A 24,087-nucleotide genomic window follows, 5' to 3' on the forward strand; every position below is an offset into this window, starting at 1 on the left:
TAATTTTACCACCCCTCCTTCATATCCTCTCAAATATCAGGTGAGAGTGGGGCATATCTTCTTAATACTTTCTGCCTCCTGCCATTCTCCAAACAAAACTGTGCTTTCTTACAATCAGAATGGGAAGAGAGAAAATAGGAGTTGCAGATCAGGGAGGACTATGTCCTTGTATTTTCTAGGTTTTCTTCAGAAATCCTACCTTCTCTCCTACAGCATTATTTTCTCCTTTTCTAGGTTACAAGAGGGTCTGGGAGGGTTGCTTTAAACACTGGGATATGATTCCAAATGGATTTGGGAACAAGCCAGCTGGAGAGTTAACTTAGGAAGGATGTGGAGGGTGGGATGTGAGATAAAGGGTTGGCGGAGTAGATGGGCCAGAAAGAAGGGAATGGTAGTTGGGGCGCCTGGGTGGCTCAGTTGGTTAAGCGACTGCCTTCGACTCAGGTCATGATCCTGGAGTCCCGGGATCGAGTCCCACATCGGGCTCCCTGCTCTGTGGGGAGTCTGCTTCTCCCTCTAACCCTTCCGCCTCTTGCACTCTCTCTCTCACTCTCTCTAATAAATAAATTTAAAAAAAAAATTAAAAAAAAAAAAAAGAAGGGAATGGTAGTTGAAGTTTAAAGAACAATAATAAAAAACAAAAAACTCTCGTTCAGCTAGTTTTTAACCATCTGCATTTTCCAAACCTTACCAGAATCTGGTTCTGAAGAACACTAGTAGTATATTCTGCTTTCTAGACAGAGTTGCTCAGCATCAGCACTATTGACATTTCGGGCTAGATTATTCTTTGTTGTTTGGAGTTGTCCTATGCAATGTAATATGTTTAGCAGAATCCATGGCCTCTACCCACTGGAGGCCAGTAGCACTCCGCCATTTGTGACAACTAAAAATGTCTCCATAGATTGCCACATGGCCCCTAGTGGAGGCAAAACCTCACCCAGTTAAGAACCACTGCTCCAGGAAAAAGCTCTTTTAACATCCTGGCTGACAGCTTATATAAACATTGCATTGAATATGCAGGTTTTTTCAATGAATAAATCCTGAAAATAGAAGACCTTTGTATCAAAGTTGGCTGTTTGGGTGGTGGAACCTTTATAGATCCTGTGATGTAGGTTTGAAGCATACTTGAGAATCAAGGTCACTGATTTCACTGTGTCATACATGTCCACTTTACATGGGCTGGTATCTCCAGGAATACATCTCAGCTCTATCCCACTGCGTGTGTGTTATATTTTTTTATGGCATTATCCTCTCAAAACTATATTCATCTGGGGCTCCTGGGTGGCTTAGTCATTAAGTGTCTGCCTTCTGCTCAGGTTGAGCCCCGCCTTCCCTGCCCCGTGGGAAGCCTGCTTCTCCCTCTCCCACTCCCCCTGCTTGTTCCCTCTCTTGCTGTGTCTCTCTCTATCAAATAAATAAATTAAATCTTAAAAAAAAAACTATATTCATTTATTATTTAAGCCAGATCATAATGATAACAAGGTGTCAGGGGGTCAAAGTGTGGCCTTTTATAGTACTTCCATCTGGTCCTATCTGCATAGTAATAGATTGGTTTTATTCAGCTTAAGTTCAAGTGGTACTTGAAGATCATTTCAGTCATTGAAGAGACTTTTAATACCCAAGCTTAGAATAGCGGAGTGCTGTTTTATGAGAATCACTATATATTTCAAGCCAGATGTTACAGTGGCAAGTAAGTGATTATGAATTCTATGAAAATGGCTCAGTTTCTTTGGCTATACAAGTCTGGAAAAGATTGAAGTTATATTTAACTTACTCCTGGGTAATCCTATATCCAACTGCAGATTTTCATTATTAATGCAGATCCCTAGAACTGTTACAGAGTATTGCTTCCTTGTCCACATGCTGTCCTAATAATCTCATTGGTGGAAGTCAAAATTGAATTACATTGGGAGACTAGCCAACATTGTGTTTATCAACAGCATCATGTTCCATACCTAACACTATTAATTTAAAATTTTTAAGCTGTAGGTTATTCCACAAAAGAATATAAGGTGTGTGTATTAAGATTTTAAAATGGTAAGAGATAATAGTAAGAGTCTGAACAATAATAGACAGTCCAGCCTAAGATTGATTGGTAGTTCAGCTTGAATTCTTTGGCAACCAAAAGGACAGATAGATGATTGGTAATGATTTCAGTGTGGTAGTTTTGTTTTGTTTAAGATTCTTTGAATGATATGGTTTTTGAACATAACAGACTAGTGGTTGAAGTAGGAAATCATAAAACATACTTTCCCCCCACCAATTATTTGATAAAGTGCTCAGGATGTTTCTTTGAGTATATGTCTGCTGATTGTGATTCCCATTGCTTGGGATAAACTATACCCTAATGCTGCATAGTCTATAGAACCAAAGCTATTAATTGAAGAGTTGAAAGTTCAAACACGGGCGCTGGGTGGCTCAGTTGGTTAAGCGACTGCCTTCGGCTCAGGTCATGATCCTGGAGTCCCGGGATCGAGTCCCACATCGGGCTCCCTGCTCGGCGGGGAGTCTGCTTCTCCCTCTGACCTTCCCCCCTCTCATGCTCGCTCGCTCTCTCTCTTTCTAATAAATAAATTTTAAAAATCTGTAAAAAAAAAAAAAAAGAAAGAAAGAAAGAAAGTTCAAACACTTGTGAAACTAGTGAGGAATCCTAATGTTTTATTCTCCCTTTCCCATCTTCTGAAGTTTTCCTCCTCCTTTTTTTGCCTAGTCAAGTCTTTCCAAAGCATTCATCTTGGTTTTGTACCCATATTTCATCAATTTAATAATAATTTTCATTATCAGAATAATGAGTACTACTGGCACTAAGAGGCTTTAGGACCAAGCAACTGAAGATCAGTAAAGAGTTCAGTCTAAAGAATGGGAGTAGCAGCACAGGAGTGTTCCAGAGAATATTCTAACTCCTAGTGGTTAGGATGTTATAAGCAGCATTCCTGTGTATCCCTGGAAGTGGACAGGGCTGCTGCACTGCATAGCTTCGTGGGGCACTAGTCACACCAAACTGAACATAACGAATGCCTCTTGGAGTTACTATAGTGTCCCTGGGTATGGAGACCTTTGGTGAATCTAGCTAGCCCAGTCAGAGAGGTGGTAGGTCAGTTAAGAGCTTCTGTGTAAAAAAGTAGGGATTCTGGTAGGAAAGAGACAATAGTATTTAAAAAGCTAAATAAAATTCGTGATAGTGGTTTCATCATGTAATGTTAATTTTTTTACATTGTTGAAACAGGGGGACAGCCTCACAAAAGGAGAAAGACTTCTGACGCCAATGAAACTGAAGATCATTTGGAATCGTTAATATGCAAAGTAGGAGAAAAGGTATGTGCCAAATAGGCAAAAACTGTGATGGGCTTAGGGTTATAGTTGACTGTGCTCGATTCATTTCTGCAGCTGAAACTTGGTGATCTAAGTTTTAGGTGAAACTTGTATTGCCATGCATCTGTATCCCAAAGTAAATTTATTTTAAACCCTTGGGGTGCAGATAATTGAGAGTTAAATGTTTTTAGTAATCTTCATAGAACATAAATATGAGTCTTAGAAGAGACCGTAAGGAATAATTCTCTCAATTTATAAATGAAGAACCAAACAAGTCCTGGATACCTGAGGTAATTTGCTCAGTCATATTAAGTGAATCAGATACAGAGACACAAGAGAACCGATGATGTCCTCCCATTTCTGATTCTTATTCTGCTGCCTTAGACTGCTTGCTTTTAAAATTTCATTCATTCTCTTTTTATGGATTTCTAAAGAACAATAACTACCTGATTTGATTTATACTAAACCTGTCATAGTGCCTTATGCATATAAGGCTTTAACTTTTTTTATGACCACATAGAAAATTTTAACTCACTAATTGCTGAGTACTTAACAGATATTTAATATGCTGTCCTCTACAGAGTGCCTGCTCTCTGGAGAGCAACCTAGAAGGCTTGGCAGGTGTTTTAGAAGCTGATCTTCCTAACTACAAGAGCAAGATCTTAAGGCTTCTTTGTACAGTGTATGTATGCAAAAGATTTATGAATCCAGGTGATAATGTATTATCTACTCTTAAATGCTTTGAGAATGTTCAAAAGATAATGTTTACGTTCCATATTTCATTAGCTTTTCTTCTAATGGGAAATTTATACAAACGAAATGACCTTTGGTGAACTCTTTTTTTCTTAGAGATAAATAGGACTAAAATTGAGCATTTTCCTTACATTTTGTTTTCTTGGAACCTTAGAATCTTTCAGTTGACTATTTTTAAGTGAGAAAGTAGACACTTTTAACATTCAGAGATTTTTAAGTATGTGCATTTAATTATATATAATACATAGAGTTTCATGTATGTTTTTAACCAGTAGTACCAAACAAATTTGGGAACTGGTCACTTGAGTAATAGTCCTTCTCAGAAAACTGAAGAAGCTTTTGAAGCTATTACTAGGCACAATCTTTCTTTGAGTTAGGTTAGCTAGAACAAATATCATTATTTAATCCATGAGTATATTAAAGTGGGAAAAGTCTCATATGAAATCATGAAACAGTCTCTCGCAATGGTGGAATTAACAATCCAGGCTTTCTCATCTGTCAGATGGACATTGATCACTGAATTGTATGCTTTGCAAAGAAATGGTTACAACTTTTGGATAAAAGGGGTCTTTATACTGTACATGAAATTATAAGTTATGAGGTATTTTAAAATTTCAAATATGAAGTTGAATTTTAAGTTATTTCAAATATTTTAATTAAATAATGTTAATGCTTACAGTTCATTTTTGAAATTTAAAAATGTATGCACAAATCATAGTTATCAGTGGATTTCATTTTAACCTCTCTTAAAGTACAAATAATTTGGGTTCCAGTTTTTTGGGGTTTTTTTTAAGATTTTATTTATTTGACAGAGACATAGCGAGAGAGGGAACACAAGCAGGGGGAGTGGGAGAGGGAGAAGCAGGCTTCCCGCTGAGCAGGGAACCTGATGCGGGGTTCGATCCCAGGACCCTAGGATCATGACCTGAGCTGAAGGCAGACGCTTAACGACTGAGCCACCCAGGTGCCCCTTGGGTTCCAGTTTTTTAAAGAAATCCAGTTCATATTCAGGAAGACCTGTCCTTAGACTAAGAAATGACTAAGAAAAATTATTTTGCAGTAGTGATCTATAAGGTGGCTTCTGTTTTGAAAGCATTTATTAGAATAGAGGTGACTTATGCTGAAACTGCGATGGAAACCATGGCTTTGGGGGTGGAGAGAGGGTGGTTACTCTCAGGGCACTTTTTTTTTTTTTTTTTAAACCTAAATTGTCCCTACCACTCTGCTAGGCACCTTGGGAAAACACAAAATGTGTAAGAGAGTCTGACTGATCATGAGCTCCTGTTTGCTTTTCTTTTTGAGAGAATTGAGAGGCTACCTACATTAGGAAGCAATATTTGCTTTTTCCAAAGGTTTATTACTGTAATCCTCTTCCCTGCTTTTCTAATAACCTTAGTGAAAATTAACACACCTAGAGTAAGCAAACTGGGATGTAAAGAAATCTTACTATGTCCAAGTACCATGTTGACATTCAGCAATTTAACTGATAGGAACTCAGTTGGAAGTGGTTTTCGTTCTGAATTTTTTCTGAGCAGCTAGAATAGTGTTTCTCAAGTGGAATTCTGATCCTGTGACATTTGGATAGCTAAGTTTAGAAATGGTAAATGTTCCATCTCCCCCTTAATGATTCTGCATTAAAGAAACTTGTTTCACCTGGTGTTCCCCAGATGTTTTTCCATGGAAACATTTTCTGTAGAACTGCTCTTAGAGTTCACTAAACACATTGGAAGAAAAACTGGTCTGGCATTAGTTATATTTATTTTAGTTTGATAACTTTATAATTAAAGTGTTTTATTTTCTTAATTCTTGGATTAACTAGAATTAAAATGAAAAATTGCAGGGGTCATGTCTGCAACTCTTCTCAACATTTATGCCTTTTCTGAAGTAGTTTTAAAAATACAGCACAAAGTATGGGGCACCTGGATGGATCAGTTGGTTAAGCATCTGCCTTCAGATCAGGTCATGATCCTAGGGTCTGGGATTGAGCCCTACGTTGGGCTCCCTGCTCAGCAGGGAGTCTGCTTCTCCCTCTCCCTCTGCCTCTTCCCCTGCTTGTATTCTCTCTCTCTCTCAAATAAATAAAAAAAAACCTAAAAATTTTTTTAAAAAAAATATAGCTCAAAGTAATCCTGTTCCAAAGTTAGTAAAATGATAAAAGATTTATATAATACAGAATTGAGCAACTTAACATGATACTGTTATTTTGGGATTTTCTTGTACTGGGTTCTCAAATCAGTGCACGCCTGTTACCTGAGAAGTTGACAATTTATACAACATTAGTTGGACTACTGAATGCCAGGAATTACAACTTTGGTGGAGAGTTTGTAGAAGCTATGATTCGACAACTTAAAGAATCATTGAAAGCAAACAATTATAATGAAGCTGTATATTTGGTAAGTTACCTTTTTGGTGTATTTTGACTTAGTGTTGGGATGGAGGGGAGAAGTGAGCTACAACTAAGGAATTTATCCTTTCTCCTGAAATATAGTTCCCCACTCACCACAGTAGCTGCTCTTCTGAAACCATTCTCACTAAAGGTACCACAGAGCTCACCCAGTGGCTTCATTTCACTCTAAATCCTAGTTGACTTTCCTGTAGCATATGATGCTTTACACTCCTTTTTTGTCTGTGTTTCTGCAACACCACTGTTTCAGGACCTCCTGCTGCTACCACCTCCCTTCTATTCCTCTGTCTCCTTTTACTGGCTCATCTTACTAATACCCCTTACATTTTGTTTCCCAGGATTCTGTCTTCACTTCACTTGAAACACTCGCCTGAAGCATTCTCATTCTCTGTCATTACGTTATAAACCATCTTTATTTGGATGACATAACGCCCTTCCTGACAAGTTGGTAATCTGAATGTCCTGTTTCAGCCTTTCTCCTGAGCTCCAGACCTGTGTTCCAAATACTACCTGGATAGCCCTAAGATAGCTTGCCTGGAAGTCCCTAAAAGTAATGCATCATTCTGTCTTCTCCCCAAACTGCACACAGGGTCTCCTGTCTACTGCATAACCCATCTAGGGACCTGAGCATTATTGTTTGTCTTCCCTTTGCCCCCTCATCCTGTAAGCAGTCCTCAAGTCCTGTCACTTCTGCCTCCTAATTTGCTCTCTGGTCTGTCCCTTTTCTTTTGTCTCCAGGGCCTCTGGCATATCTCATACCTTCCTTCTCATGCTTTTTTATTTTTATTTTTTTAAGTAAACTCTATGTCCAACATGAGGCTTGAACTCATGACTCCCAAGATCCAGAGTCTCATGCCCTACCAACTAAGCCAGCCAGGCGCTTCCTTCCTCCTCAACTCTTAAAACAGCCTCTTAATTGATCCTTTGGCATCCAGATTCTCTGCCTTTCACTGTATCTTCTACTGTGGCACCAGACTGGTCTTTCTGTAACTCACTCTGCTCATGTTGGTTCTAGATCACAAACCTCAGTTCTTTCCCATTCTCTAGAGTGGAGGGCCTTAAAAGCGTGTGCTAAAGATGATTCACTGGGTTAGCTGAAGTAAATATTTATCTTAAATGAAAATGGAATTAATAAGCCTTACTAATATGTAATTCATAGATTGACAGGGGGCCAGTGTATATTATGTATATTTAAGATGATATTTATGTTTATTTATGTCACATATAGTTGGAGGCATGTGATCAAATTGTTTTCTGAATATATTACCAAAAAAGTTAGACACCAATCAGGCTGTAAGATTAAGTCCAGACTGCATACTGACCTTTCATGATTGTCCCAATCTGTTTCTCTATCCTTGCCTCCCATCTACTCTCCAGCTGTATCACAATTACTTGCAGATCCCTGAACACATCTTCTTGAACCCTTCTGCCTAGAATAGTCTTGTTGCTCTCCACTTGAGGCATGCTTCACTCATCCTTTCTGACCTGGTCCAGGTGTTACCTCCTTTATGATGCTTTCCCCTACTCCCTTTATCACTGTTCCTAGAGCACTTTTTATTTACTCAATTTACATAATTGAGATTATGCTTCTCCCACTAGACTGTGAGCTCCCACACAACGGGGACTTGAATAGTGCTTAACAGTGGCAACAAAGGACATCCAGAAGATACCTGTTCAGAAATTTCCATTTCTGTAGTCCAGTGAAAATTTTTTCATAGAGAACGGAAAAGAAGATGATAGGTTGAGGTAGCTCTATGGAATGGGAACCTGCAAGTGCAGATTCCTGTCCTTCATACGGTTTCTGTCACAACTACCCAGCTCTGCTGTTGTAGAACAATATATAAATGAGTGAGCATGCTGTGTTCCAATACATGTTTATTTGTGGACACTGAAATTTAATTTCATATGATTTATATAAATCATAAAATACTCTTGGATTTTTTTCAAGCATTTAACTATCCAAAACCACTCTTAGTTCACAGGCTATGCAAAAGAAAAACAGCAGGCTAGATTCGGCCTTGAGGGTAGTTTTTCAGATCTGTGGTTTCAGTCATTACAAGATTGCCTGTTGTGTGATTATATTACATTTAGATTTAATAGAAATTGTTTTCCCTCACAGGTCCGTTTTTTATCTGATCTTGTGAATTGTCATGTCATTGCTGCCCCATCCATGGTTGCTATGTTTGAAAATTTTGTAAGTGTAACTCAGGAAGAAGATGTACCTCAGGTAAGAAAACACCTTGTGCTGAATCTTGTCCATGCAGTACTAGGAATTTTTCACTTGGCGACCTTTTTTTTTTTTTTTTTTAAAGATTTTATTTATTTATTTGACAGAGAGATAGCGAGAGCAGGAACACAAGCAGGGGGAGTGGGAGAGCGAGAAGCAGGCTTCCTGCCAAGCAGGGAGCCCGATGTGGGACTCGATCCCAGGACCCTGGGATCATGACCTGAGCCGAAGGCAGACGCTTAACGACTGAGCCACCCAGGCGCCCAACTTGGCGACCTTTTAGTAAAACCAAAAGATAACAGTAGATTATCACACTATAAATTCTTAATATCTACAAGCTAAGTCAACTGCCATAGTGGTGGGTTCTCTTGATATCTGTATGTTAATTCAAATGATTCTGTCTAATAAAATTAAAATAGAAGGTAGAAATGCTCTGGTGGAGTCAGGTGTCTTACTTAAGCTTCCATAGGATTTCATTCAAAAATAAATACAATATGATTGAAAATTAACAAGCTCATATTTTAAATTTGCCTTTTTAAAAATTCTTCAGGTGCGGCGAGATTGGTATGTTTATGCATTTCTGTCGTCTTTGCCCTGGGTTGGAAAGGAGTTGTACGAAAAGAAAGATGCCGAGATGGACCGCATCTTTGCCAACACTGAAAGCTATCTTAAGTAAGGACACAGCTCATAGTTCTTACTGATATGATAAATGTGTTGTATTTTATCTGTTAGTAATGCCGTGTCAGTTTCATTTCTCAGAGATAAGCTGTGGTGTTTCCTATGGCTTCCTCCGAGTAACCTCATTCCCCTAATGTTGTAATTTATTGAGACCTCAGAGTAATCAAATGTTTGCTTACTTTGCTGATGCAAAGGAGTTGGTAACATAGCTCCTTTTAAGCTGCTTTGGTACATATTTGCAAAGTCATAAAATATCTTCTATCCTCACACAGTGGTTCTCAAATCGTAGTGTGCCTGGAATCGCCCATGGTACTTAAATGTGCTCCGACCCCAACCTGCAGACCTACTGAATCACAGTATTTGAGAGAGAGGTTTAGCATATACAGTGTATTTATTTCATGTAAGTTAATCCCAGACCAAGTCCTTAAAACATTGGCTCTTAACTTCCACCCAGCCCACACTTCTTGAGTAAATGACACATTTCAATTAAAATAGTCTCATATCCTCCTATTACCCATTTCTTCCAAGTAGGCATAAAAACTTGGTTTGTCTTATTAGGTATACTGATAGTAGGGCTTGTTCACAAATTTAGTGGTTAACCAGCAGTGTGGTAATGGTTTTGTATCCCCTTACGTTCTTTCAGAATAATTTTGTTATAAGTTTCATATTCTATCTATTAATAGGTAACTTGTTTGGATATTGTTAGTCAGTTACAAATAAAGCTACAAAAAAATCTAAAGATAAAAATCTTTGTTCTTAAGCTACTTATAAATGATAAATCTCTTTAATGTTTTTATGTTTCTGAAAGTCGTACTGGTTCTTTTTAAAATGTAGATGTTTGCAAAAGACTAAAACTAAAAGAATATGAATATCCTAGCATTTGAGTATATGTCCTTCCCCTTTTTTATACAAATGGTAGTCCAGTATACACACTGTTCTTCACTTGCTTTTTTTCACTTAATATAACTTGGATTTATTGCATAAAAGTATATAGATCTGCCTCATTCTTCTTTAACAGCTGTACAGTATTCCACTCTTTTAACATACCATAATTTCTTTAACAAGTCCTTTGTTGGTAGACATTTAGGTTATTTCCAGTCTTTTGGTTTTATAAACATTGCTTCATTGAATATCCTTATGTATGTATATGTCTTTGTGTACATGTGCAAATATATCTGTGAAGAGTGGGAGTTTTTAGAAATGGCATTGCTGGGTTGAAGTGTCTTAACAATTTTAATTTTGATAGACTTAGTCGAATCGCCTTCCAAAGAGATGATACACTTCCAAATCTCCGCTAAAGAGATGATATCCAATTAGCCCCTCTGCCAGCAGTGTTTGAAATTGCATATTTGCCTACATTTCAGCAATATAATACATTATCAAAATTTTTGATATCTGCCAATCTGATAGGTAAAAATGTTATTTTACTGCTTTAATTTGCATTTTATTAATTATGAAGCAACTGAACATCTTTTCATGTTGTTAGAAACCTAAGTGTAGATTTTCATTTCTATGTTTAGAAGACGCCAAAAGACACATGTGCCCATGTTACAAGTATGGACTGCTGAGAAACCACATCCGCAAGAAGAGGTAAATTGGTTCTGTCACATGATAACAAGCACAGTCAGCTCTTGAGTAGATTCTTATCTCTGACACAGTCAAATCATTCCATTTATATACGTTAGCTAGTTTTCCACATTTCATATCAGAGGTCCAGCTCCTCATAGCTCTAGATGTATAGTGGATTTTTTTTTTTTTTTAAGATTTTGTTTATTTATTTGAGAGAGCGCGTGCATGAGCAGGGGCAGGGGGTGGGGGTGTTGGGCAAAGGGAGAGGGAGAGAGAATCTAGGCGACTCGGTGCTGAGCATGGAGCCCAACATGGGGCTTGATCCCACAACCCCAAGATCATGACCTGAGCAAGAGTCAGACACTTCAACCGACTGAGCTGCTTGGGCGCCCCAGCATATAGTGGATTTTTAATAAGTGTTAGAATGTAATCAAAGCATTCCCTGTTCTGTGGGATTCCAGATATAGTTATTTTTTATTTAAATGCCCAATTTGAAAATGTAAGTGGTAACAGCTTACAGACAGGTAGACTTTATAAAGTAATTAAAAACAAAAACTTAGCACCATTCCTTTGTACTATATTTAATTGCAAACTCACTTACTTTTGTATCCTGTATTTTATAAGGTAATAGTTTTTGGTTTATGTAGTTTAATTCTTATGACCTCCAAATATACATATTACTAAAAATTAATCTGTCTTTAGTATTTAGATTGCCTGTGGGCCCAGATTCAGAAATTGAAAAAGGATCGCTGGCAGGAGCGGCACATCCTAAGACCTTATCTTGCCTTTGACAGCATCCTATGTGAAGCACTGCAACACAATCTGCCTCCTTTTACACCACCTCCTCACACAGAAGATTCAGTGTACCCGATGCCGCGGGTCATCTTCAGAATGTTTGATTACACGGATGATCCCGAGGTATGTGACCAACTACAAGTTCCTATCAGAGGGCTTATATTGCATTGTGCTTGTGGCTTAATCTTGTTTGAATTATGCCTGTGATACATTTTAATTCCTAGTGGTTTATTAACTGAGAGGACCAACAGCAGTGAAGTTAACAGTTTAATTTAGTGAATGGTATCACCTCATTATGTAAGAAATTCTATTTAGCATGTGTAAGTAGATTGAGAGTACAGTGTGCAATAGGTTCAGCAGCCAGACTGGTTTAAGTTTTAATCCTGGTTTAGTCAGATCCTAGCTATATGATCTTGAGTGAGTTATTTCCGCTCTACCTTAGTTTCCTAATGGAATAATAATAATAGTATATTCTAATAAAGATTTAATGAGGATTGAATTACTAAAACATAAAATGCATAGAACAGTATGTGACACATAAGTGCTCAATAATTTTAGCTATTATTAATAAGACTTTTTTAAGAAAAATACCTAGGTTTTTTTTAATTTGTTGTTGTTGTTTTGGTTTTTTAAGATTTTATCTATTTATTTGAGAGAGAGCACAAGCCAGGGGAGTAGAGGGAGAGGGAAAAGCAAGCTCCCCACTGAGCAGGGAGCCCGACGCTAGGCTTGATCCTGGGACCCTGGTATCACCACCTGAGCCAAAGGCAGATGCTTAACCAACTAAGCTACCCAGGCGCCTCAAAAAATACCCAGTTTTTGAGATTATCCATCTCTAACCCTCACAGCTTGTCTTATTATTCATACTATATAATTGGGTTTTTTTTAATATTATAAAATATTTTTAGGGGCCCTGGGTGGCTCAGTCGGTTAAGTATCCGACTTGATTTCGGCTCAGGTCGTGATCTCGGTCCTGGGATGGAGCCCCATGTCAGGTTCTGTGCTAAGCGTGGAGTTGGCTTGGGATTCTCTCTCCTTCTCCTTCTGCCCCTCCCCTCCACACACTCACTCACTCTCTCTCAAATAAATAAATCTTTAAAAAAATATTTTAAAATATTTTTAATTTAAAAACCTCAAAGATGAGTATAAGCTGACTCTAGTTTTTAAATATGCATATTCTTTATTATGAAGCCAAGTTGTTAACAGCCATTATACTTTATTAATTAAGAAAATGTATGATTTTGATATTAACCTTTGGTATAAAAATTCACATTTTCACTCTGTTTTATTTTATATCTTTGCATTTGAATGACTGTCTTAACTTGAACAGCCCAGCAGCAGGCATGGTGATCACTGGATCGGTTCTGGCTAAAGTACCATATCCATTGCTTAGTACATCCTAGTCAGCAGAGAGCAGGGCTTTTCAGCCTTGGCACAGTTGACGTTTGGAGCTGGAGAATTCTTTGTGGTGGGGGCCTGTCCTGTGACTGTAGGATGCTTAGCAGCACCTCTGGCCTCTACCAGCAGCATCCAGAGGGGAAATGTCAGGTGTAACAACCACAACTATCTCCAGAGATTGCCAGGTGACCCCTGAGGGCAACATTGTCCCATTCTGAGAACCACTATTACCACCTGAGATCAAACTTGAGTTTTCTTTCTCCTGTCTTCTCTTTTCTGCCCTACCTTAAATTGCTTTTGGCCAGTGAAAATTTAGTATATGTATAATCTGTCTCAGAATAAAACATTGTCAGATAATCAGTTATATGTACAGAATTATCAGCTTGCTACCCACTTTGCTATATTGCATATATAGTGAAAGGCTTTCAGTCAACATTATGTAATGGTCTAATTAGGGATATCTAATTGGAAATCTAATATAAGATGGCTAGAATCTTTGTAGTTAGGCATTTGTTTGTATAAGAGGAACTAGAATAGGACCTTAAAATGTGTTTCTCTTAATTGATGTTGCTTGTATATTTGTACTTAATTTATAAGAAAACTTATATTTATACTTAATTGGTGTTGCCTCTCTAATGTGCCCATTTTCCCTTGCCAGAAGAGCATAAACATATAAAATATTTGTTTCCCTAAAAATGAAAAGGATTTGGTTCTTTTGTTTTGGTCTCTGGGGGAAAAAAAAGTTTATTTGAAAAAATTAAAAATTAATAGAGATTAGAAGTCTGCAATAGTAAATAATAAGTAAATAAAAATAAACTCTTTGAACCTGTTTGCTATGCATATGCTTAAAAAAAATATGTAGGTAATGTTTTTTAACCATTTTTTTAAACAAAATAGTATGGCTGTCTTTTTTTTTAAGATTTTATTTATTTGAGAAAGAGAGAAAGTACAAGTGGGGGGGGGAGGGCAGAGGGAGGGGGAGAAGCAGGCTCCCCAGTGAGCAGGGAGCCCAATAGGGGGCTCTATCCCAGAACCCAGAAATTATGACCTGAGCCAAAGATGCTTAACTGACTGAGCCACCCAGGGGCCCCAATTATGGCTGTCTTTCAATACATATGTGACTTTTTATGTCTATACAGTGTTTGAAGTAAAAATTTCTCCTCTCTCCATGTTTATTATGGAAGTTAATCCACTCTCGTGGTTTAAAAAAATCAAATCGTATAGAGCTAATAATATAAGCTCTTTGGTTTGAGATGGATGATGGTAGTATAGTGTCAGGGGCACTAGAAAAAATGCTGCCACTGCCACCCTAATTGTATTGTCGATGAAGTGAGTATGACAGTGATAGGAGTTTTCACACTTCTGAACTTTTATCCTCAGCACCGAGTATAGTGTCTGGAACGTAATAAGCTCTCAAATACTTGTTAGATAGATGAAAGACAGTATCTTTCTCTAGATTTGTAGTATAGACATTTGTTTTCTTTCCAGGGTCCTGTAATGCCAGGGAGTCATTCAGTTGAAAGATTTGTCATAGAAGAGAATCTTCACTGTATCATTAAGTCCCACTGGAAGGAAAGGAAGACTTGGTAAGATTCTTTTCACGGTAACTTTTTGAGTGGAGAAAAAGTAGTAATTTTGATTTGGTAAGAGGAAAATGTATGTTAGGAGTGTAAGAAAATCTTCCTCTCTTCCTGATGCCCTGTCTTGCTAGGGAGGACCAATTTCTAAAGACCCTTCTTTGCTTTTTCAAGGCCCTTCACACTCAAATAGTATCTCTCTGGCTGCTTCATAATACTATAGTGTTTTATAATAATGTGCACATGATGTTGGCTTTTTTGTGTGGGTATTTGCCATATGCTATGGACAAACTAACTTGAATGACTGTTTTTGGTATGAATGTTACGGGAATAAAAGAATATTAATAGTTTTCTAACATTTAGATACCGAGCTTTGGAAAAGTTTATTTTTAGTATTTCCTTAAGCCTTGGAAAGTTTTGGTTTAGATTTTAAGGTGGAAAGGAATACAGTATTTGGGGAGTGGTCTACTCTATTAACACTTTTAAAGTTAGTAGATCTGAATATGCTTTCTTAGTAATATTACTTTTACTGCTTTTGATCTTTCAAGGAGTTTTGGATGCATTAAAGAGTTTCTTCGTGGTAAACAAAGTAGTTTGGCTATAGTTAATTAAGTGAAGTACCTGAAATCTAGAGCATTTCAGAAAAGATTTCTTTCCCTCGAATCCAAATGCGCTGCTTTTGGAGCTGTTTATTTGATTTTTTTATGTATCTTTGTATACTTACTAAACTTCAGTTACACTTTTTATAGTGCTGCACAGCTGGTGAGCTATCCAGGGAAGAACAAGATCCCCTTGAACTACCACATAGTTGAGGTACGCATTCCACATGGAGCATGTTTCTAAGTTTCAGAATCTTTCTGCTGATTTTAAAGTGTAATAGACTCTTGGCTTTTTTTTTTCCCCTCGCAACTTGTCAGGTACTGAAAATTAACACAGGAGCAAGGACATTACTGTCAGTTTTGGTGCTCTGTTAGCCATGTTAGTAAAGAGAAAAGAGAAGGTTGAGACCAGTAGCCAAATGGAATATTGTGTTGCCCATAAATTATTTATAGTGTATGTCTTCATTCATGGATAGTGTAAGTTACCTCCAGTCCTATCAGCACATTGTCCACTTACCAGATACATAATTGGCTTGAATACTTTAAAATATTGTATTACTGGGGCACCTGGGTGGCTCAGTCAGTTACGCGTCTGCCTTTGGCTCAGGTCACGATCCCTGGGTCCTACAATTGAGTCCCTCGTGGGGCTCCCTGCTCAGCGGGGAGCCTGCTTCTCCCTCTCCCTCTGCCACAGCCACTCCCCCTGCTTGTGCTCTCTCTCTCTCGTCAAATAAAATCTTTTTAAAAAATAAATAAATAAAATATTTTATTACTTTAGGCAAATAACCTATCCTTAACTGTGTTTATCTGGCTTCTTACTGCTAGCATACTCATACTAGTATATTCCCTGTAACACAAGGTAGGGAGAAGTGTGAGTATTCCTCGAAATCAAAAAAGCCCATTGTTTTTGGAAGTAGGAAGAAAAGATGATGCTTTTGACCCCATATTAGGTCATGCAGAGGGGTGATAGTAGTAGTTAAGTTGAACGCCTTATAGAGATTTATGTTCTAAAAAACTGTTTTCACTTGACACATACATGAGTCAGATTGTCGATTGCATTATTCCTTTTTGTTAAAAAACTCATGAAAGTGAGCACAGTTATGATGTATTACAGATTCACTTTTTATTCATACTGCATTTGTGTGCTTTCTTAAAAATACTGCATTTGTTCTGTCTTTATAAAACTTGAGAGTATGTTTAGACTATGAACCTGACTCATTGACACGTCTGTTGAAATGCAAAATGTAAGTCATATTTTCAAATCTGAAATATGTGTAAAAATTCATCAGAATGAAGTACAGAGGGATGGGAGATGGGAGTGAGAAGAAAGAATGCAGACCCAGGCTTTAGAATTATATAGGGAGGGTAGAAACAAGTTTCTGAACAACAATCATGGCAGAGAAATCTTGGACTACCAAAGAGATGGCCAGGCACCATCTCTTTTTAAGTAGTTTTGAAGGAGCAGCCTGGAATGACTTGACTGTCTTCTCTTCCTATCCTCAGAATCTAGTGAGGGTTTTTACTACTAGGAATGAAACCCTGATGGATCAGCTGCCTGAATCAACTCTGATATTTCCAGAGTGGGGAATTTAATTGCACAGTTCTTTGGCAGTATCAAATAAGCATTAATTTTTGTGTATTCTTATTTGAGTTATAGAAGGATGAAATTTTCATTACAGTATTCAGTTACAGATGTCCATGTTTTAAAGAGCATAATTTTAAAGATTAAAAAGGAATTTTTTTTATTATGCATGCCATGGAGTTAGAGTTTACGTTTAGAATGTTGAAGTCTTTCTGATGAAAGTACAGATACCTGCTGAATTGAGTTCTGACTCATGAATTCTTCTGTAGGTGATCTTTGCAGAGCTGTTTCAGCTTCCAGCACCACCGCACATTGATGTGATGTACACAACACTGCTCATCGAGCTGTGCAAACTTCAGCCTGGCTCTCTACCCCAAGTTGTATCCTTCCCTTTGCTTTTAAACTTAATTTAAAAGACTATTAAATATTTCTTACTGAGTTTAAATCACTTCCTGGACAGTTTGGCCATTTCTTCAAAAGTTAAACATCCGTGTAAACATACGTTAAACACAGTCCAGCCAGTCCACTCTTAGGTATTTACCTAATGGAAATGAAAGCACATTTCCCTACAGAGATTTGGGCATTAATGTTCATAGAAACTTTATAATAACCCCAAATGAGGCAATCCAAATGTCCATCAATATATGAATGAATACACAAATTTGTCATATCTGTACAATAGAATACTACTCAGGAATAAAAAGGAACAAATTTTTGGTGCAGGCAGCAACTTGAATGAATTGCAAAATAAGTATGCTGAATAAAAGTTGCCAAACAAATAAGAATTTATACTCTGATTTCATTTACACAAAATTCTAGAAAATGCAAAGTAATCCAGTGACAAAAGACCAATATTTGCTTGCAGACACAGGGGAGGAGGGGGAGAAAGGATTCCAAAGGAGCGTGGGGAAAGTTCAGAGTAGAGGTGATGTATATATTCACTGTGTTTATTTCACGGGTGTATGCAGGTCAGATTTATTGTATATCATTGGTAACTTACTCAAAGCTGTTTTTAAAAAAATCAATTATATGAAAAGATGCCCAGCATTATTAGTCATTATACAGACTTCTAAAAAATGTTATTTTTTTTATCACAACTTATTTTGAAGAAGGATGGAGAGTAGTTTTCCTTATCCTCAAATTCACAGCTTGCACAGGCAACTGAAATGTTATACATGCGTTTGGACACGATGAACACTACATGTGTGGACAGGTACAGTAATTGCCTTATTTCTGTACTGATGGCTAGCAGCTTCTCCTCCCTGTGCTGTATAAAAGAATTGGATCAGTAAAACATTTGCCTTTTTAGAATTTCTAAGTTGATTTTTCTTTCTTGCCTCCCCAAAATAATCCTCTATATAATAATAAAACTCACAATGTAACATACTTTCTAGTACAACTTCCAATATGAAATGATGGCCATGCTGAGGTTTTCTTTAATTTCATTCATTGTTTACTTGTTTGGTGCTTTGGTATAATTATACTTTTTCCTTTGTAATTGGGTATGTAAGCTTTTAAAATAGGCTTTATACTAACTATCCCCCATGCAGAAGCAGAGTCTAATACTGTATACTTATGTATAAATATGTATTATGTGTGTATTTTTGTTTATAGATAGTATCTGCTTCTAGAATAATTAGCTTCTGCATAACTACAGCTTGAAGACTCAGTTAATACCAAAGACCATATTGGATTGTTAGAGGTGTGGTAATTGCATGCCCACTGTCTTCTTTGGGGGCAGGCCTGGATACCACCTTCATCAGCTGGTATTCTTTCTTACCTCTGTCAGTTTCCCAAATCAGATTGGGACAGGTACTGAACATTTCTCCAATTACCAAGATCTTTCATGTCCATTGTTCAGATTGCATATCTGAACTTTATCAGTAAGCACTACTCTATGTCAGACCTATTATCCTGAGTAATTTCAGTGATTGCAATTACAGATCTGTGAGGGACATGCTTTAAGAAAGCGTCTTCTGATTTTTCTCCCAGTCTAATTAATAAAACTAGGAGTTGTGTTGGACGTCACATTTATGCCATTTGAAATTCAGGAAATACATATTGGGCTCTTACAAATTTCACAGCATTATACTGTATACTAAGGTGATTTACATCATAGATCAGATGTATTTTTAGGGGAAAAGAGATGTATATTTTGTCTGTGGTGAAAAGGGTATAGTGTGGTAATGAGAGACCATGGCTCTGCCGCTTATAAAATGTTTTATCTGCAGTTCCTTTAATCTTTTGCCTCTGTTACATTGTCAGTGAAATGGGGGAAGATAGTACATTACTTGAAAATTATTGTGAGATTTCAACTATATATATACGTGTGTGTGTGTGTAACGTATAGACATACACACACACACACGTGTGTATACGTAGTGCCTGCCACAAAACAGGCACTCACATCAGATCTGTTATTCATTTAAAAAGGATAGTTCTATTACAACGAGTGAAATAGGGGACTGTTATTTTGGGGGAGAAGATGAATTAAAAGATTTGCAGAGAAAAGGGTAAGTGACAGCAGAAGATACAGCTTTGGTAGGGGGATATGATTTTCATTTAACTCTATAAAATAGGGTTTTATTTGTCTGAAAGATTATATAAGTTCCTGTTACAAACTGCAACCATTCATCCTTTTCTGTCCCGCCCCACCGCCTGCCCACTTCTCTCTATAGGTTTATTAATTGGTTTTCCCATCATCTAAGTAACTTCCAGTTCCGCTGGAGCTGGGAAGATTGGTAAGTGGTCGTACGTTTTATCTTTCCTTTCTCTGCAGTCTATCGTAATAAAGAAAACTAAATATTTAAAGCTATAACATAAATAACAATCTTCTACACAGTCTGAAATACTTTTGGTATACGTGTGTGTGTGTGTGTGTAAATGAAATAATTTAGGTACAGGGAAACTCATTGTAGCTAAGTACACATTAGGTATAAGTGCAGATTATGTGTAAGAACTTATACAACTACCATTTTCTCATTAGGTCAGATTGTCTTACTCAAGATCCTGAAAGTCCCAAACCAAAGTTTGTAAGAGAAGTTCTAGAAAAATGTATGAGGTAAGTTAGTTCTTTGTGTTTTCTCCTTAGCTTAGTTCTCCTCATTTCTATGGGGGGGATTGTTCTCTTCTTTGTATGTGTGATGTATGTCCAGAATATCATTTTCTACATCCAAGTACCGGCCTCTCTTCCCTTTCAGTTTTTAGTCAAGCCATAGGCTTAAAAAATGAAGCAGCCATGCCATCTGGATTCTGTGGGAATTAGGCCAATGTTTTTTTGTCAAATATACTTTGAAATAATTTCACATTTCAGGAAAGTTGCCAGAATAGTGCAAAGAACTCTGTATCCTGTTCACTTAGATTCCCTAGTTATTAACACTTCACCACACTTGTTCAGATGTTCACTTCTTTTTCCTTCCTGTATGTATACACCCATCACGTTGGTCTTCTCCTAAGCCCTCTGAAAACAAGCTGTAGATGTGATGGCCCATGTCCTTTAACAGTCCACTGTATCTTTCCTCAAAGCAAAGACGCTGCTAAGTGGCCCGCATGCAGCCCTCCAGATTAGGAAAGCAACTGTGGTACAGGAGTGCGGCCACCCGGCCTGCAGACGAAACCTTGCCAGCCGTCACGATAATGTCTTTTCCTTTTCTGGGCTGGAGTCCTCTCCAGGAGCACAAGGGTAGCATTTAGGTGTCACTCTCTTCCCATTCCTCACTTGACCAGTTACCCTTTGCTGTCTTTCGTGTTTTAAAGAATCTAGGCCTTTCTTTCTTGAGTCGCCCCCAAGTGTGCTCCTAACCAGACTCAGGACTTACATGGTTGATAGTCTTCCTCGTGCATCGCGTCAGGAGGCCCAGGAGCCCTGCCCCTGGAAATGTTAACCTTAGTCACCTGGTCATGTCCATGTCTGCCAGGCTTCTCCACCTTAAATTCACCATTTTTCCCTTTGTAATTGATTAATATTTTGTGGGAGATATCCTGAGATTATACTCCTATTCTGCATCAAACGTCTACTGACAGCTGCTACTTTTATCTGCCACCACCATGATGACTGCCAAGTAATGATTCTCTTTTTTCATTTTTTCTCTGCATTTATTAATTGGCATTCTGTAAGAAAGCACTATCCTTTTTAGCCCATTTATTTATTTATTCCTGTGTTTATATATCTGTAGGGACTAATGGATTTCTGTTTCCTTCAGTGAGTTATAATCTCTTGCTGTCATTAATTTTGATGCCTAAGTTGTCCCTGATTTGTTTATTGGGGAGCCCCTTGTGCCTCCTGTGTCCTTTTTTTCCTCTCTTAATATCCCCCTCCATTCATTAAGCACTTCATTATTTTTGGCATAAGCTGTCCCAGACCCAACTTGTGTTTCCTTGCCCCTCCCCTGGAATCATCTATTCACAGAGCCCACGTTTCTTTTCTTTTTTCTTTTCCTTTCTTTTCTTTTCTTTCTTCTTTTCAAGATTTTTTTTATTTGGGAGGGAGCACGCGCGCATGCTTGCATGTGTGCACGAGCAAGCACAAGCAAGGGGGAGGGGCAGCGGGAGGAGAAGCAGGCTCCCCACTGAGCAGGGAGCCCGACGTGGGGCTTGATCCCAGGACCCTGCGACCATGACCTGAGGCAAAACCAAGAGTCTGACACTCAACCGACTGAGCCACCCAGGCGCCCCTCACAGAGCCCAAGTTCCTAATAGTGGAGTATGGTATTTAGGGACCAAGATCTGGACACTTGATGTGCTCATTGCTCTTGGGATGGACAAAGATAGTATATACATTTATGCACACAGACACACATACATAACTTTTCATATCCACCTAGGTGTGTGTATCCCTCCAGCTCTACCTCATTTTTTTCTAGCCTTCCCCTTGCCATGATTTCTAAATACCTTTTCAGGCAGTAGGAAACTTGGCTCCCGTTAGTCTTGATATACATTTATTTGCTACAATATAATCAGTCTCCCCATCATGGAGTCTCCTCTGCCCCACCCTACCCCAGTACCACTCCACATCCTTGGTCACCAGGCTTGTAGACCCACCGGCCCACACCTCACTGTGAACCAGTAAGTTTTGAAGAAGGCCTTAGTTTCAGTATGCTATCATAGACAAAAGCTTAAAGGACTTGTTTTCCCCTTTGGCTTCTGGGCTGTCAGCTGAGTCCAGGGTGTTAGAGATGGGACTCTCCTGGTAAGTTAGAGGTACCAAAGAGGGGAACTGATGAACGGTATTTTCTGAGGCTCTTATTTGTATTATAGGTTGTCTTATCATCAGCGTATATTAGATATTGTTCCTCCTACCTTCTCAGCTCTATGTCCTGCAAACCCAACCTGCATTTACAAGTACGGAGATGAAAGTAGCAGTAAGTAACACAATATAGTTCATTCCATTGTCTTTTAAAAGTACCAACACCAGTATTCTCTGAAGTCAGTTATTTAAGGTGGAGAAAGTGAACTTTTTCTTTTCTTGGGTTTATATTTTGTGTTTGAAAGGTGATCTATACTAGTCACTGTTGTTTGCCCTGTCATTTTGAAGATTCATGATTTACTTAGTTATTATTGGTTTGTAATTTTTTTCTTAATATTGTTTATGTTATAGCCATGACATTATTTTAAGTATGCTGCTAAGTACAGCAAGTTGAATGTAGAGCCAGAACTTATTAAGATGAGAGTGTATCTGTCATGGCAGTAGAGAGTATCTGAATTATCACATGATACCAGTTCAGGTGTGGGAACATAGGTGCACATAGACTGTATTTTGACCAGCAATATGCCTCTAGAAGTAAATTCTTAAATACGGTTTTTTCACTTTTTGGTTACCTTATGTCTGGGATTATGCTGTGAATCAGAGGGCCTAGCCTGTGATCTGCCATTTTGTGCTTTATGTTTAAGGAAGATCACATTGGTGATCACTGGCAGAGAGTTAGGTGCAGAGGTTTTCCACGTTAGTCTTTGCAGATGGCACTGCACATGGCTCCTCCGTGGGCCTCCCACTTCATGGTGTGTGGCACTTCTTGCATCTTGAAACTCACTCATCTCCCTTGCCTTCTGTGCCCCTGGTTCTCCAACTCCACCTCACACTACACCTGTTTTCCTCGAAGTAAACTTAGTTGGTCCCAATGCTGAGCACATCTGCTGTGTCACTATGTCACTTAATCCTTAAGACAACTCAGAGAATCAATGTGTTTATTAGACCAATTTTACCATGAGGAAGATCTTCAAAGAGGTGAAGCCAGAGTGAGATGGCTTCCGAGTGGTAGAGCCCCGACTCACGTCCAGCCTTCCTAACTGAGCAGCTTCGCCCTTCCCGCTGTGCTTTCCTGCCAGAGCAAAGCTTGGTGCAGCAGCGCTCGTACGCGCTGAGTCTTGAGCTCTGCCTTATCCTGGCCCAGAGAACCGTAACGTCGTCGTTGATAGCAACAGCTCAAACTTTTGTTGAACGTTGAGTTTTCTTTATTCCCGTAGAAGCAGATGAGCCTAACAGTTAAAGCCCTCATAACAGTTGTCCCTACAATGTTATTTGTCACTGCTTCCCAAGTGGACCCCTGCTCCAGCCAGGCCACTTCCTCTTTTATTTATTCCGGGCTCATGGTTCTTGGTTTTGCCTTTATTTGTGCCATTAACCTCAGTCTGGAAAGCCCTTTTTCTCACCAGTTCCTGTGCTCTCTCCAGGGTCTGGCCCAAGCTCCTCTTCTGTAAATACTAAAGTTTAGCAAGCCAGTTTTGTGTTGCTCTGGCTACTTTGTTTGTGACTATCTTGGTTCCCCCACTACAACGTAGACCCTTTAGTGACAGGTTTCTCTTTTTCTTCACTTATTTTCTCTCCTACTTTAAAGTAAAAGCACACAGCACATGGGACCTATTGTAATTGACTTCATTCAAAATGCTTAGCAACTCCTGTTCTATGTCAGGATTGTCTTTTTATTTGTTACCCCTTTGTCTGCCTTACATTAAAAGATTTGCAGTTGCTCTGGTGATGCCATACACTATACATTAGTGCAGATTTTATACAATAAGGACTCAACAGATAATAACTAATAGTAAATACATGGAGTCACAGCATATGAGCATCTGGCTTATACAGATTCAAGTGTATGGCCTAAGCAAAAGACAAAAGCAAATCTATCAAATTGGCAGCCTTTCCCTGTTCAAACTCAAACTTCACTATCCTAGGGAAAAGGAGGAAGAAGGGGCAC

General features: G+C 38.4%; 1 protein-coding gene across 3 annotated transcripts in view; it reads left to right on the forward strand.

Annotated features, from left to right (window-relative positions):
- The window catches only part of NCBP1 (nuclear cap binding protein subunit 1), a 38,517-nt gene that overhangs the window by 4,347 nt on the left and 10,083 nt on the right, over window positions 1-24,087 (forward strand). The window contains exons 2-15 of one of the 3 annotated variants that reach the window (XM_045882745.2): window positions 3,227-3,315; window positions 3,894-3,994; window positions 6,302-6,458; window positions 8,589-8,696; window positions 9,247-9,368; window positions 10,895-10,964; window positions 11,646-11,861; window positions 14,625-14,722; window positions 15,463-15,526; window positions 17,164-17,274; window positions 18,043-18,107; window positions 19,573-19,635; window positions 19,881-19,955; window positions 22,151-22,254. In XM_045882745.2, coding sequence (XP_045738701.1) covers window positions 3,227-3,315; window positions 3,894-3,994; window positions 6,302-6,458; window positions 8,589-8,696; window positions 9,247-9,368; window positions 10,895-10,964; window positions 11,646-11,861; window positions 14,625-14,722; window positions 15,463-15,526; window positions 17,164-17,274; window positions 18,043-18,107; window positions 19,573-19,635; window positions 19,881-19,955; window positions 22,151-22,254 — 1,443 coding nt within the window. Of the gene's footprint in view, window positions 1-3,220; window positions 3,316-3,893; window positions 4,024-6,301; window positions 6,459-8,588; window positions 8,697-9,246; window positions 9,369-10,894; window positions 10,965-11,645; window positions 11,862-14,624; window positions 14,723-15,462; window positions 15,527-17,163; window positions 17,275-18,042; window positions 18,108-19,572; window positions 19,636-19,880; window positions 19,956-22,150; window positions 22,255-24,087 lie in introns of those variants that run through there. The other 2 variants (XM_064579918.1, XM_045882746.3) reach the window with 2 other exon arrangements.

Source organism: Mirounga angustirostris, unplaced genomic scaffold, assembly GCF_029215605.1.
Source record: "Mirounga angustirostris isolate CCGP_5_RB_7025 unplaced genomic scaffold, mMirAng1.0.hap1 SCAF_15, whole genome shotgun sequence".
NCBI classification, from domain to species: domain Eukaryota; kingdom Metazoa; phylum Chordata; class Mammalia; order Carnivora; family Phocidae; genus Mirounga; species Mirounga angustirostris.